General features: G+C 49.9%; 4 protein-coding genes across 4 annotated transcripts; 1 reads left to right on the top strand and 3 right to left on the bottom strand.

Annotated features, from left to right (window-relative positions):
• Window positions 1–395: 395 nt before the first annotated feature.
• On the top strand, window positions 396–888 carry P170DRAFT_500936 (uncharacterized protein; the record flags this gene model as incomplete). Its single annotated transcript, XM_024854155.1, has 2 exons — window positions 396–443; window positions 506–888. 2 exons carry the CDS (start codon window positions 396–398, stop codon window positions 836–838), a joined length of 381 nt encoding a protein of 126 aa, XP_024701378.1. The 3' UTR covers window positions 839–888.
• Window positions 889–2,789: 1,901 nt separating this feature from the next.
• P170DRAFT_414923 (putative translation elongation factor eEF-3) lies at window positions 2,790–6,240 on the bottom strand (the record flags this gene model as incomplete). The annotated part of the gene is made up of 2 exons (XM_024847039.1): window positions 5,872–6,240; window positions 2,790–5,799 (listed from the first exon to the last, which is right to left on the bottom strand). Exons 1-2 carry the CDS (start codon window positions 6,057–6,059, stop codon window positions 2,790–2,792), a joined length of 3,198 nt encoding a protein of 1,065 aa, XP_024701379.1. The 5' UTR covers window positions 6,060–6,240.
• Window positions 6,241–9,044: 2,804 nt separating this feature from the next.
• Window positions 9,045–10,238, bottom strand: P170DRAFT_467235 (putative glutamine-serine rich protein MS8). Its single transcript, XM_024852466.1, has 3 exons — window positions 9,957–10,238; window positions 9,463–9,869; window positions 9,045–9,402 (listed from the first exon to the last, which is right to left on the bottom strand). The coding sequence occupies exons 1-3, from the start codon at window positions 10,110–10,112 to the stop codon at window positions 9,291–9,293; spliced, it is 675 nt and encodes a 224-aa protein (XP_024701380.1). The 5' UTR covers window positions 10,113–10,238; the 3' UTR covers window positions 9,045–9,290.
• A 136-nt stretch (window positions 10,239–10,374) lies between these two features.
• P170DRAFT_259680 (fungal specific transcription factor domain-containing protein) lies at window positions 10,375–12,517 on the bottom strand. The gene is made up of 4 exons (XM_024843070.1): window positions 11,807–12,517; window positions 11,603–11,754; window positions 10,953–11,531; window positions 10,375–10,881 (listed from the first exon to the last, which is right to left on the bottom strand). Exons 1-4 carry the CDS (start codon window positions 12,323–12,325, stop codon window positions 10,638–10,640), a joined length of 1,494 nt encoding a protein of 497 aa, XP_024701381.1. The 5' UTR covers window positions 12,326–12,517; the 3' UTR covers window positions 10,375–10,637.
• Window positions 12,518–13,795: the final 1,278 nt, after the last annotated feature.

Below are 13,795 nucleotides of genomic sequence, written 5' to 3' on the forward strand. Positions count from 1 at the left end.
AGAGGGAAGCTGGACCTTCCAGCCATATCATTGCGTGGCCTGAACGCAGCATGGCCCTTGCGTCAGGGATTTGTGAATTCAAAGATCAAGACAGTGTCAGAGTGTGAAAATCCCCCATGCAACACCATGACATATCCCCTTTATTTGACTCCAGATGGTGCTAAGCGCTTCCGTCGGATGAACCTAAATCCCGGCGATTCTTTGGGTGGATATGTGTGCAGAGTGTGCATGAATTTCAGGCGCATAAGGAGCTTCCCGGTGCAGAATTTCTGGCTAAAGTCGCAATGCGTGCCGCAGTCTGAGAAGCAGCTGGGACAGATGCAGAATGCGCCTGTTGCCATCGCAGCGAGTCGCAGTTGCTGCTTCATAAATCACTGCTCGAGGCAAAAACCACTATGAGCGGACATTTCGCATCCATCCGACCGTCCCCGGATGTCTTCTATGTGAGACGTGTCATGCTTTTGTTGAAAACAACGCAAGAATGCATACTGATAAGGAAATTCAGAATCTCATCGCGACCTCAGATTTAACAGCCCTAATGGATGGTGGGGATGCAGAGTGCGAGAATTGTCACAGAAGGAAGAGCCAACTGAAGTTACATGCAAAACATCATCATTTCAGCACACAATGCCGTAAAGTTCTGTGCGATCTTTGCTTTGAGTACTTTATCAGGAATGGCAAGATGCGCAATCCTAAGTTGAATGGCATTCTGAGCGTACGAAGACAACTACAGCAGGACCGCAAGGCTGGTCAGCGCATCGCTTGTACTAAAGGTGATTGCATGGCAGTCGAGCACAAATCCGATCTCAAGAAATTTGTGGTCAGCAGTGTCACCTGAACCATCATGTGCCCTAAGTGCAAAGATTTTGAGTCCCTTGTATATTGCCAACATCAGGGTAGAGCTCGCTGACACGTCTCCATCTTGGAACGTGAAGCAGAATTCTTTTTGCGCTATGTAAAGGAGATTAAGAATATTATGAGAAGAGCGGATGGTCATCTATCTATTTGTGAAAAACCGTGACTCGGTGCACTCATTGCATAAACAAATAATGTGATTAAAATCTACATACTCATGCCTTCATACAGTATCCAGTGTTATTTAGTAGAAATAACAATAAAACCAAGGCGAGCATCAAAGAAATCGTAGGACAATTCTAAGATCTGTAGGTTACTATAAAGCCATCCGTCTGAAGAAATAAAATTTGGTTGTTATATCTGGATAGATAGAAGAGGAAGAGCAGTACCTGTTTTGAGAGCAAGATTTACAACAAAAAGGGCGTGAAGAGCATGGGTAGAGCACTGACGATTGCCAGCTTGCAGGTTCCATCTGTATTTAGATAGTGACTTAGCATGGAGCGGTGTCAGAGTACTCTAAAAACAACTTACCTTCTCTTCGATCCCTGTTAACAGAAGTTTGTCGTGGACCCTTCTCTACAGTATAAGTAAATGTGGTCTAGGGCGAAAGAATGCAACAGTCAGCATTGTGCGAAGAAAGAGAGCAAAATAGCCGCTTGACTCGATTGCGAGAATGGAGGAGGATCCACGCCCAGCGCTCTTTTCGTTGACGCGTAGTCACCACGGGTAGACCACAACCACTTGCTAATCAGTGCATTCAAGCCCAACAACATGAAGGGGAGGGTATAGGGCCCCGATCAAAGCGCATCCGGTCTGAAAGCCGAGTGTGTCTGACTTCTCGTGATAGAGAAGCGCAGTCTGAGGTGCGCGGCTTCGAGGAAGGGAGAAGGTAGAGGCGTCGTGTGGTTGACTCGGTCAGTCCAAGAGTCCAAACTCATCCGATCATGTAGTAGAGAATATCCTAACTCCATAACACCAAGCCTCTCAAGAACCTATATTTCTGGATCCGGTCCAGGGATATTCTACCGATAACCCTTCTTCATCCAAGAACTAAATTGTTCATAGGCGTAGGTCCCATTCCTAGGGGCGGACGTTTGCTCAAACATGCCTTGGATATACCTAGAAACTATGAGACACCAGAAAGGCAAATTGCAGATAAAGATCAAATGAACTGACATTTTTCGGTATATTCCTCCCATAAAAGCTGACGGGTAGAAGGAATAGCCCAAGGGCGGACGCCATGAGGGCCAAAAGAGCTGTTTTTAGAATAAACATTAGCCATTCGAAGTGGAGGGGTCTGATAGAACCGTAGAAGGTAGATATTAGCCATCTTAATGAGGGGACTGGATGATGGTAAGTTCAAAGGAAGAAAAGGAATTGAGGTTAGGAAAGCTGATCTTGGAACAAGTCAGGTGACCGTCCACTGCTTTTGCCCCGGTTCGAATGATGTTGTTTGCTTGGTTTCCAGGCCTGATCATAGTAACGCCTTGATAGACAGAGGCTCTGGGCGTTGCTTTGCAGCCTGGCAATATTCCTTGCTCGAGGATGAAGAAGATAGTTTACCGACTAATCAAGAAGTCGAATTATTTTCCATCCACTTGAATCAATTTTCCAGAAGTTTTCTCCGCACTCAAATTCAACCCGTCCTAACAACAAATGATAACATGATGGGTGATGCTGGGAAGAGTGTTGCTGGCTGCATGTGGCTTGGCATTCGAACCCGACGGCAGGTACTGCCATCTGCTACCGCTTCCGGGATACGGCTTCATATGCCGAGATATCAAGATCCGAGCACATTCATGAAAATCTACGTTGGAACAGCAGGAAACTGTAGATTTAAAAATGATACTTAAATGAATTCATACTTTCATAACTTCTATAAGCAACATTACATAACTGGAACCTCAAAAAGCAACTTTTGACTGCGAAAACACCTAAAAGTCGTCCTCATCCGAGAACACCTCCTCTCCACGCTTGCGGCGAGCAGCTCTCTCCTTCTTCTTCTTTCGCAACTCAGATCCTGTAAGCTTCTTCTTTTTCTCGACCACCGATTTATTTCCCATCGCATCCACTATTTCAGTATCTTCGTCCTTAGCGGCGAGACGAGGGCCGGAGCCTTGTCCCTGAACCCAGTTGTGACCAGAGGGGGTCATCTTTCCGTCGACGACAGCCCACACTTCCTCGGTGAGGTTCTCAGTGAACTCACGGGAGTGGGTAATGATGACGACACCACCCTCGAAGGACTTGAGAGCCTTGGACAGAGCACCAAGGGAGTCACGGTCAAGGTAGTTGGTAGGTTCGTCAAGGACGATCACGTGAGGACGCTGCCACGAGCAGGCGGCGAGCACGACCTTGACACGCTGACCACCGGAGAGACCGCGCATACGGGAGTGAGAGACCAGCTCGGCGTCGAGACCGAACTGCTCGCAGTGGGCCTCAATCTCCTTACGGACCAGAGGACGGAACTGACCGCTGGCAAGAGCCTCCTTCTGATCAACCTCGGCAACCATCTTGGCGTGAGAGGCGATAATCTCGGTACGGGGAATCCAGGCGTTGTCGCTGGTCATCATGGGAGTCCACTTCTCGCTCTTCATGCCGATGTTGTCACCGAGCAAGAACGAACACTCGTACTCGTAGGTGTTCTTGAACTTACGACGGGAGTGGATACCGATGACACGACGGGGAGTACCCTCGATCTTGTAGATCTTGTCCATGGCCTTCTCATCCTCGTCGGTGACGATCTTGTTGGCACGGTCCATGGTCTCACGGTCCTCACCGGTCTGGAAACGCCACTGGATGTACTCGGAGGGAGTGCTGTCGAGGTGGTTATCGATGTGAGCGAAAGCGTGCTGCTTGATGTAGGCGATACGGATGTTCTCGTGCTGGTAGACATCACCAGTGGTGGGGATCAATTCACCGGTCAGGACGTTGACCAGGGTGGATTTACCAGCACCGTTGGGACCGATGACGGCAATACGGGAGCCCAGGGAGATCTGGAAGCTGATGTCCGTAAGCTGAGGGCGGGGGGTGTTGGGGTACTGGAAGGTCATGTTCGAGACACGAATGATGGCCTTGGCCTTGGTCTTGACACCCTCAAGGAAACCGGGCTCGGGGAACTTGAACTCCATGTCGGAAGCACCGAGCTCGTAGTAGGAACGAGCGGAGGGAACGCGCTTGACGAACTCGCTCAGGGAACCACGGTAACGCTTGAGCTTGAAGCGCTCGTAGTGGACGACGTGCTGGATGACGTTGTCCAAGAACTTGCTGTCGTGGGACACCATGATGGAAGTGCAAGGGGAGGTGCAGAGGTAGTTCTCCAACCAGGCGACGTTCTTCACATCCAAGTGGTTGGTGGGCTCGTCCAGAAGCAGAATGTCGGGCTCCTCGAACACGGCACGGGCAAGAGCCAACTTCATCTTCCAACCACCAGACAGAGAGGTGATAGGGCCCTCGAACTGCTCACGGAGGAAACCGAACTCCTCGAGCTTGGCCTCGACATTGGCCTGATCAGGGTTGAGACCGACCTCCTTAAGCTTCTTGATGGTCCAGCCAATGACGGTCTGCTCAGTGTCGGCAGCGTCCAGGTCGTGCTCGACGTAGACGGTCTTGACCTCGTCCTTCTTGGGGAAACCCTCCAGCTGCTCGTTGTTGATGGCACGCATGAGGGTGGTCTTACCGGTACCGTTGGGACCGAGCAGACCGTAACGCTGACCACGCTTCAGACGCAGGTGAGTCTGGTTAAGCAGGATCTTGGCACCGTAGGCCAGAGAGAAGGTGCAGTTGCAAAGATCCTCACCCTCCTCCTCGTCGGAAGGAACGTCGTTCTCAGCGGCGGCGTCGGGGCAAGCCTTCTTGCGGAGCTCCTCAGCGACGGCCTTGGCGTCCTCCTCGCCAACGATGGCAGCGATGTAAGGGAGGGCGTTCTGGGTCCAGCTGGTGACCTCGTTCTCCTTCTCGTCGACGAGCTGACCACCGATAGCACCGACGTAGTTGATGACAGCGTCAGCGCCAGCGACCTTGCCCTGGTGCTTGGCCTCAAGGATCTCCTTCAGGATACCGGCAACGGTGGAGATGTCACCAGCGGTGGAGATCTCAGGGATCTTGCCGTCCTTAACGTCACCGACACGGCACAGAGTGTCCAGAGCCTGCTGGGTCTTGCCACGAGCCTCAGGATCGGCCAGGGTGTCGTTGTTCTTCTCGAGACGGGGCATCAACTTGGGCAAGAAGGGAGCGACGATCTGAGGGTCCTCCACAAGCTTACACATGTTGTCGACGATGACAGCGGACTTACGCTTGATGGCAGTCTCACGCTCAACCAGACCACGGTCCAGCAGGGGAACCATGATGGCCAGGGTAGGGCCAGTGACATCGGAAACGAAAGTAGTGGCACCGAGCAAGTGAACGGTCTCGGGGACGTTCTCAGGCTTGCTGATACACTTGATGAGCTCGGGAATGAAGCGGTCAATATCCTTGTTGACGATCAGGCCGCAGACCTTCTCCATGGTGGAGTAGGCGTACTTCTTGATCTCGGACTTGGTGTCCCACATGGCCTCGGAGACAACGGGGATAAGCTCGGGAACACGGAAGGAGACCTGAGCGGGAGCGGACTCGACGAGAGAGTTGATGCAGTCGAGAGCGCACATCTTCTCCTGCCACTTCTGAGCGTTGGCGAGAGACTCGAGGATGACGGGAACGATGGCCTTGACGGCGTTGCCGTTGATGCCCTTGACGATGGCGTTGGCGGCAGCCTTGGCGGCGTTCTGAACGGGCATCACCTTGTCACCAACGGCGGCGAGGACGGGGCCGAGCAGGGTAACGAGGTGAGGCTCAACACCGGAGGCGATGGTGGAGTGCGAGGCGATGGCGCGGATGGCATCGAGAGCACGCTCGCGGGAGGTGGCATCCTTCTTGTTGGCGAGCTGCTTCTTGAAGGTCTCGACGGCCCTGGAAGAAAAAATTTTCGTTAGCAATCTGTTCCGACAAACCAAAGCCTATCGTTGGAGCTTTTTCACATACTTCAGGGGCAGAGCCTGCTCCGGGATGGGACCGCTCAGAAGGTGAGCAACGTTGCCGGAGGCAGCGTTGACCTCATCCTGAGAGGAAGAGATGTTGAGGTTCTTGATCAAGTCCTCGAGGACAGCGATGGACTGAGCAGTCTCCTTGCCGGAGACAGCAGGAACGGACGAAACATCAGCAGCAGGCATTTTGAACGTAAAGAATTCGGAAAAAAGAATAAAGGAGATAAAAAGAGAAGATAAAAGCAAGAACGAGCAAAAACCGTTCTATGGGGGTATCTCGATAAGAGGTGGCGGCCCACGAAAAACTGCGTCTACAAGAAAAACGCAGAAAAACGCTCTAGGGTGGCCCAGGAAAATCTATTTTTTGTCTAGACAGAAGACAAAAAAGAAAAAGAAAAGTAAAGAGAGGACCAGACCTCTTTGAAGAAGAGATTAGGGATGGGATGGGAGAGGGAAGAAGAAAGGAGGGGGGGAAGTGGACGGGCAAAGATATTTATCAGTTTGTGGCCTCTCTTTTTTTTTTCGCCGCCCAACCCTCCAACACAGCACCTCAGATTAGAAAAAAAATTTTCTTTTCTTTTTTTTTTTCAGTTCCCTGTCCCGCACTAGACCCGGATCCGGACTAGTAGCGATGGCTGTCGAAGCAACCAACCCGATAGGGCCCGTGGCTGCGGTAGGATCAATCAGTGGCTGGTGATTGGTCCGTGGCGAATAAAAAGGAGGGTCGTCGAGAAAAACTTTGAATGCCTCCCATCCACTCACTGCAGGTTGCCTGCCTGATTCGGGACGGACAATCCGAGAATGCAATAGGAGATGCCTGAAATTTAGCCACGGCTCTGCTTCGATGTACGGAGAAACTTCGTGTTCATACTCCGGAGTACGTACCTCGTAGAGATGGGAGAAAAGTCTTCTTCCTGTTGTCGGTCCGAGGCGACCTGATTTTTAATTTTAACCACCACATCTACGGAGTACTCCCGCCCTACATATGCTGTACTCAGACAGCGCCAACTCCTTGCCAGTGGCAGAGAGAACTCGCTTTGTCAACCAATCTCAGGCACAGCCGCTTATTGTAAGAATACACAAAGGCAGACAGCAGCCAGAGCCCCTTTTTGAAAACAAGGCTGAAGGCGTCTGTCTATTCACAACCCCCCCCCCATCCCTACATATCAATGTGCCTGGATTCTCGGCGGTTACAGAATTACGACTCTGAAGCTTTGGTACTAGACTAGGTAGAAAAGGAACATCCCCGGATTAATTTGCAGCGGTGGATGTTGCGCATCCCTTGATAATCCTTCTCTTTGACGGGCTAGGGTTCTCTAGTCCCTGACAGGCCGTGAATCCGGGGATGCAACGATATTGGATAGTCCACCGCGGTTAGTCCCCGTTCTCCCCGTGGAAAATGTGCTAGGCCTGCAGATACTTTGCTGCTATTTCGGTTGCCACCCTCAGGGCGCTCGGGCTTGGTGGCGCAGCCGAAATCCCAACTCCTTGTGGGAAAGAAAAAAAGAAAGGAAAAAATAATATTAAAAGAAAAAAGAAAACCTCGTACGGAAATGAAAGAAAATAATTTTAGAGTTAAGGGGAGCCGTGGGTTTTTTTCAGATCGTCTTCCGTTCTTGCCCGGTACCCTGAGCCAGTGATGTTTGAAAATATATCAACGCGGCAGCTACTACTGAACTGTTCGCAACGTTGGCATGCACTGCATATACTAAATACACGCGTCTGGGGAAACCCCCAAAACAGGGACTAACCGCAGGGGCATACTAATGCTGATGATTGTTGTCCATGCTGATCGACGCCTGGCTGTGGTGATGGTTTGCCCGAATCCTCGCCCTTTGGACTGAAAGTACCATCGAGGGTGGTGGTCTCCTCGGGTTGGGTTGGGGTCCGAATAATAATAGACATGTTCTTTGATTCTTTGAGGTGAGAAATATCGAGCAGGGATATGTCCGGGGTCAATCACAACCTGGTTGATTGATTACTTGTCGCATACCCCCAACGGCTGAAACGCACGGCTTACCTGAGGATGCGACGCGTATCACCGCCATTTCTGATTCGGGCGTTGCATCTCACCGCCGGATGGATAAGATTTCTTACAGCACCAGTAGCCCAAACTGATGAATGTGATAGATTTGACTCTGACAGGACTACGGAGTGGGCTACTGAAAGTATGGGGAAGAAATAAATCAATTGAAAATTCCCAGTCCTTATCGTGGCCTAATCCCCCTTATCGATTGTCGACTATCGGAATTTGAGTTTTGATCCCTCCTTGCCAATTCTCCGGATCCCGCCCACACCATCTTTTTCCCCCGCGAAAATCCCGGAGACAGTGGCAATGCCGAAGGAGGGTGGAAATAATGCAGCACATGCAAAATGAAACAAAAAAAAAAAAAAAGAAAAAAAAAAGGAGAGAGAAAAATTTTTTTTGTCTCCCGGACTCCGTACCTTAGACGGTCTTATTTTGATTCTGATTCTTTTTATTATTTTTTTCTCTCTCAGCCCTTACTCCAATTCGGTTAGCAATAATCAATCAGACCTTTTAATCTAGCCGCCCTTACTGCTGCATACGTTGACATCTCCTGGAGTGCATCAACCACAGTGGGACTAGTCAACCGCCTAGGCAGCACTCAATTAATATACTCAAGTATCGGCTAAGCAGCCCATTTCCCAGGACGCCGCGATGACCTCTCCTCTGAGCAATTCTCATCGACACTTTCTGACTCATGCTGTCATCCCCTCAAATAGCTCGAATCATGACAGCGTCATGCGTGTTTGCTACTTCAACCATTCGCCACCGGCTTCCTGGAATTTATCCTTAAGACCAATAGAATCCGGAGTCGCAACTGATTATTAACACGGCTCACAATCAGATTCTGCTTTCGCGTGGTTACAACGCCCATCAGAAAGACAGTTACTAATCGTTCGGTCTAGGAAGTATATGTTGCCACTGCGGTCATTGCAGTCTTTGCTTTCGTCGTGTCTTGACCTTATTGTTTTGCCCGCCAATTAGGTGGTATGGTTCGAGTGAGAACGTAATAGTCTCGTCATTTCGTCATGCGCGTCTAGTCGATTGACCTGGTCATCCAATACCGAATGAAGCCTTTCAGTTTGCTTAATGTCGACTCCGTCTAGAACTCTACGTGTGGCGATATTCTACTAAAGGCCCGTGTTGATGTCATAGGTAGTGTGAGAGGTTTTCAAAATACTCATTTGATATGGATGAACAACGCGATGCCGAATAATAGAGACAAGAGAAGAAATTCAGACCAGCATCAATCTGACAAAGCCATGCGACCAACAGAACAACTTCCATATCACCGGGAAAAATCATCTTGCTGACAATCGAGCACTGCATCAATCGTTAACGATGTATAAATCGAACAAAGAAAGGTGTCGACCCTGATTCAGATCGGTCGCTTAGTCGCTAGAGCTCGAGCTGGACGAGCTGGACGAGCTTGAACTGGAACTGGAACTCGCGTTGCGTTTGTGTTCCTTCTTGTACTTCATGTGTTTCTTGTGCTTTTTGTGCCTGTTTGGAATCAAAAAAGTCAAAATACTGAAGACACCATGAACGATGGAACAAGCTTACAATTTGCTGGCTAATCCCATCCCAGCAGCGCCAGCCAGTGCACCTCCAGCTGTGCTCAGCAGTCCGCCTCCGATCTTATGGCCAACGAAACCACCGCCAGCAGCACCGAGAAGCGATGATCCGAGACCTTTCTCTCCTTCCTGGGTTCCCGGAGCTGGACTGTGTCCTTGCTGGTGTGGAGGACCTCCCGACTGGGCGCCATAAAAGGAAGCACTTTCGCCTTGGCAGGGCTGCTGCTGCGGATACGGAGAGCCTTGATCATGCTTATAATTCATGTTCTGGCCGTAACCGTGCTGCTGGTCTGGATATCCTTGCTGGGGTCCACCATAGGGCGCGTAGGCCTGCTGCTGGTTGTACGGGGGAGGAGGACCGGAGTATGGTGCCTGTGGGTGATTCTCATAGGGAGCCTGAACAAGGAAAACATCATTTCGTCAGCTTGAAGCACCGCCAGAAACCCGAAGAACACGACGAGGTAGGTCACAGAGCAGACTTACGGGGGGTGGATAGTACGATTGTTGTGGCTGACCGTACTGACCCTGCGGAGGGGGCCCATGGCTTTGTTGTCCCTGATAATATCCACCGTACTGATTGTTTCCAGCCTGCGAGGGGTCATACGGGGGGTATGGATTGCGGTTGTAAGGATCGGACATGATGGACGACGATGAAAAGGAGCACGAACGAATGTACCGATATCTGTTGGGTATATGAGTATTTAAGCCTTCTGGATTTGAAGCGGAGAATGCAGATGATCAGAAGAAGGCTATCATCAGTTTTCTTTCATCAGAGGAGTTGCTGACGGACGCGGAAGGCGCCATGGCCAGCTGCGGTAAGGTCAGCGGGGCGCATCGTCGGGATCGAACGTGGCTCAGCGCGTCACTTCGGGCAAAGAGTGACGGGGGGCTGGAACCACTGGCGGCGTCTGGAAACGACGGCTCACTAGTGTGGATAATACGAGGAATCCTCAAATTTATTTCATATGATATCTTACGACTCTTCGACCTCGTCGCAGAAATATGCATCTATCGGCTCTCATCAGCTTACTCGGTATGCAGCTCGTTAATAGATCAATTGGTGTCATTGAGATGAGAATGTCAGAATTCGATTTGTTCTAATTATGTCGAAGAACCCCCCCTATCCAACAATATGGCCTGAATGTTTGAAAAAGACAGTCATTCTCATTTTCTTAACATTCCTTTTCGACTCTGCTTAATCGCTGTCTCGGCGATTGATCGATATCGGGCACAGCATTGCACGAAATTACTTATGTTTTCGTCGGAACGAATCATGGAGATGTCTGAGAAAAAGCTTTCCACAGCACGCATCAGCTCGATATCTGTATTCCCTCTCGCGACTTGTGGATCTTGCACGATGAGCATGGAGAGAATCATGAGGGCGAACATCACACAATAGGCAATGGAGCTACTCTCAGCTGTCAGTCATGCCTGCCAGATGGAAACCTTGCTAATGACAGAGTTTGATTATGGACTCACCCGCCGAATAGTTTATGGTGTTGAGGAAGATGTTGAACTAGTTCCATTGACTTTCGTGCAGCCTGCACACATAGCTGAGTAGATATCAACGTTCGTGGATTTGGCGAGCGAAGGGGTGGAAGCCGACAAGAACGTGGGTCGAGGTTCATCGACCACGTTGCTCGACTGATCGCTTTTCTGTGAATTGCCAAAATGCAGCTGTAATAGCTGAAATGTACGTAAAAGATGGACATATGCGGATCTCTTCGGATAACGTCATCGGGCCGAGCAACCTCTGGTCGATAGTCCAGGGGAATACCATTCCTCCAGTCTTCGAGAAGTGTGTCGAGCTGACCGACAATTGCAATGATTTCTGGATCACTTTTGTCGCTAGCAGTGGCGGAGTAGAGCTCACGGTACACATGACTTTTCAGAGTCGTTAATCCGGTGTATGAATCAAAAAGATCGAAAATATAAGAGGTAGCGAAGTTATTATTAGAAGAATTAGAATTCTTGTGATTGATGCGATCATCGAAAAGCGTGTTTAGGGATACGGTGGGAATGGGCTGTGTGGGTGGAGTTGCTGAACGGAGTGAAATACTGCAATAGTTAGCGGTTAAGGATGTCGCTCCCTTGGAAAAAGTAAACCTTTTAATGAAGAAAGTACGTACTCGATATCGAGGTCGTATGTGATTGCGAGAACCCTACGGTATGCCGGTGACCGCTCGTATTCGGCAGGGTTTAATCCATGTAATATGCGGAGTGCAAGTGAGACAAATGTCTGTGATGGGGTCGCACTGAATGTTCCGATGAGATACGCAGTCTAGTTCTGAGTGAGCATTTAACCGGACGGACTGAATCGCTATAAGTTTTACCATTGCTAAAAGAGCCTGTGCCGATGACAATTGCGGCCGTTCAATGAAAAAGCTATTTAGCGAGAGCGTGGCATTTTTCCAATAAAGCCATGCCTTTGAGTAGAGCCCTGTTTCGAATGCACAAGAAAGCGCAATCGTGGCATTTATACAAGCCCACCAAGAGGGTGATGACTGAGGGTAAATGGGGTAATCATACTCAACACGGGACATAAACTCGTTCTCATCAAACAAGGGACAAAACGGATTCATTTCTCTGAAGTAAGTGTTAAAAAGTTGCATAGCAACGCTTTTTGGTGGCAATTCTATGAATGGCTGGGTTAGAAAAGCGTCCGCCATGGGGTCGTCGTCGATAAATTTATTTTCAGGATGCAATGGTGAATCAAAGTCCTCGATGTCGATAGTTCCATACCCAGCTTTATCACATAGCCATTTTAACCCCTCGGGAGAAAATATTGAAAAAGACGAAGAGGCTGGCTCGACTGAGTCGGTGTTAGCGGACTGGAGAGGCCTGGACTGCATGCTGATTTACCAGGATTTTCAGGTTGGTCAACAAGGGACCGTGGAAGCATGAAGCACGGTGACGTGAAAAGCATGTGTTCCTCGTTAGATACCTTGGGCGTGTTGAAGAGGAGTGAAATTGGATCAAAGGATATGAAGCCACCCCCATCGCTATTCTGAAATAGAGAGTCATATAGACCGGGATATATTGGAGGCGATTGAAAAAGGGTTGTATTCAAAGACCCTAGCAATGGGCCAATGTCACTTGTATCATGGAGTGATTGGTCCAAGGCGGAGGATTGATTGAAAACCCCATGTCTAGAAAGCTGGGTTCCTGTATTGACAAGCACACACTCGCTGTGGCGTCTCTCACATGCTTGACACTTGAGCGATTTGCTTGACATTTCACATTTTACTTTGCGGCGGCGACACGGTATGCATGCCTACACTCAGATCTCAGTATTTGCAGTCCTTCTCCGAGAGGAGCACAGATGATCTGTGAGCGAAGTGAATCGGACCTTGCCTGCACGCATGCGCTGATAACCATTTCTGGATGCCATGATGGAGGATCATGGAGGAGGACTTGAGCATTGATAATGATGAGAGAAGAGGACGAAGATGATGGTATCGTCGCCGGGCGGGCCGAGTACTTGCAGAGGCGTCGGAGCCTGAGTGGAGCCTGATCGACCACCCACAGCGCGTCCCGAGGAAAGTTTCAACGCTGGAATCCGCATCTCCGAGTGTATTGCTTACCGCCAGCGCTCCCGTGATTACGCCGTCAATACCGTCTCCTTCATTTCCGGGGCCGACCTCCACTCTTCCTAGCTACAACTCACAAGCATGCTGGAGGCTAATGAGCTGCAGATAAGCCCCACGATGGAGCGGACGGCTCCCAATAATACACTCGGACAGACCGATTCCGAGGTGTATCTTACAACGGCCTCGAGATTGTCCCAATTTCTGCGAACCAAGCCCCTGGAAGCTCAAGATGATGACCATCGGACACGCTGATTGGATTGATTCACCACCTTAGACCCTCTCCGGTGATGAAACCTGCATTTATCTGTTCTATTCTAGAACCCTTCCCAGACTAATCATCCGGAAGTCTCCACCCACGGCCACTCTCGGGCCCCGAGTCCGTGCCTGTTGGGTTAGGCAGTAGTACCGGCCTACGGAACGGGGGATCCGGATCGGGTTTGATGCTGAAGTTCACTGAGATTACCAATGGCATTCATTACCGAAGATATGGGGGGGGGGGGGGACTACAGTGGATAGCTCGAATGATATAAAGGGGTGTTTCTTCCCCTGGAGTGGACATTTTGTTTCCTCTCAAGAGATTGATACACCTATTTTCGTCAGGAGAGACACTCTTACATCTCCTTTTCTTTCCTACACCCCACCAGAGTCCATGTTCAGGGCAGTGTCTTTCTGACTGCTGGTAAAATGTCAGGTCCTGGTGGAACGCCATCTTCGGGCGACTCTCGAGAAGAC

This window comes from Aspergillus steynii, assembly GCF_002849105.1.
Source record: "Aspergillus steynii IBT 23096 chromosome Unknown P170scaffold_7, whole genome shotgun sequence".
Lineage (NCBI taxonomy): Eukaryota > Fungi > Ascomycota > Eurotiomycetes > Eurotiales > Aspergillaceae > Aspergillus > Aspergillus steynii.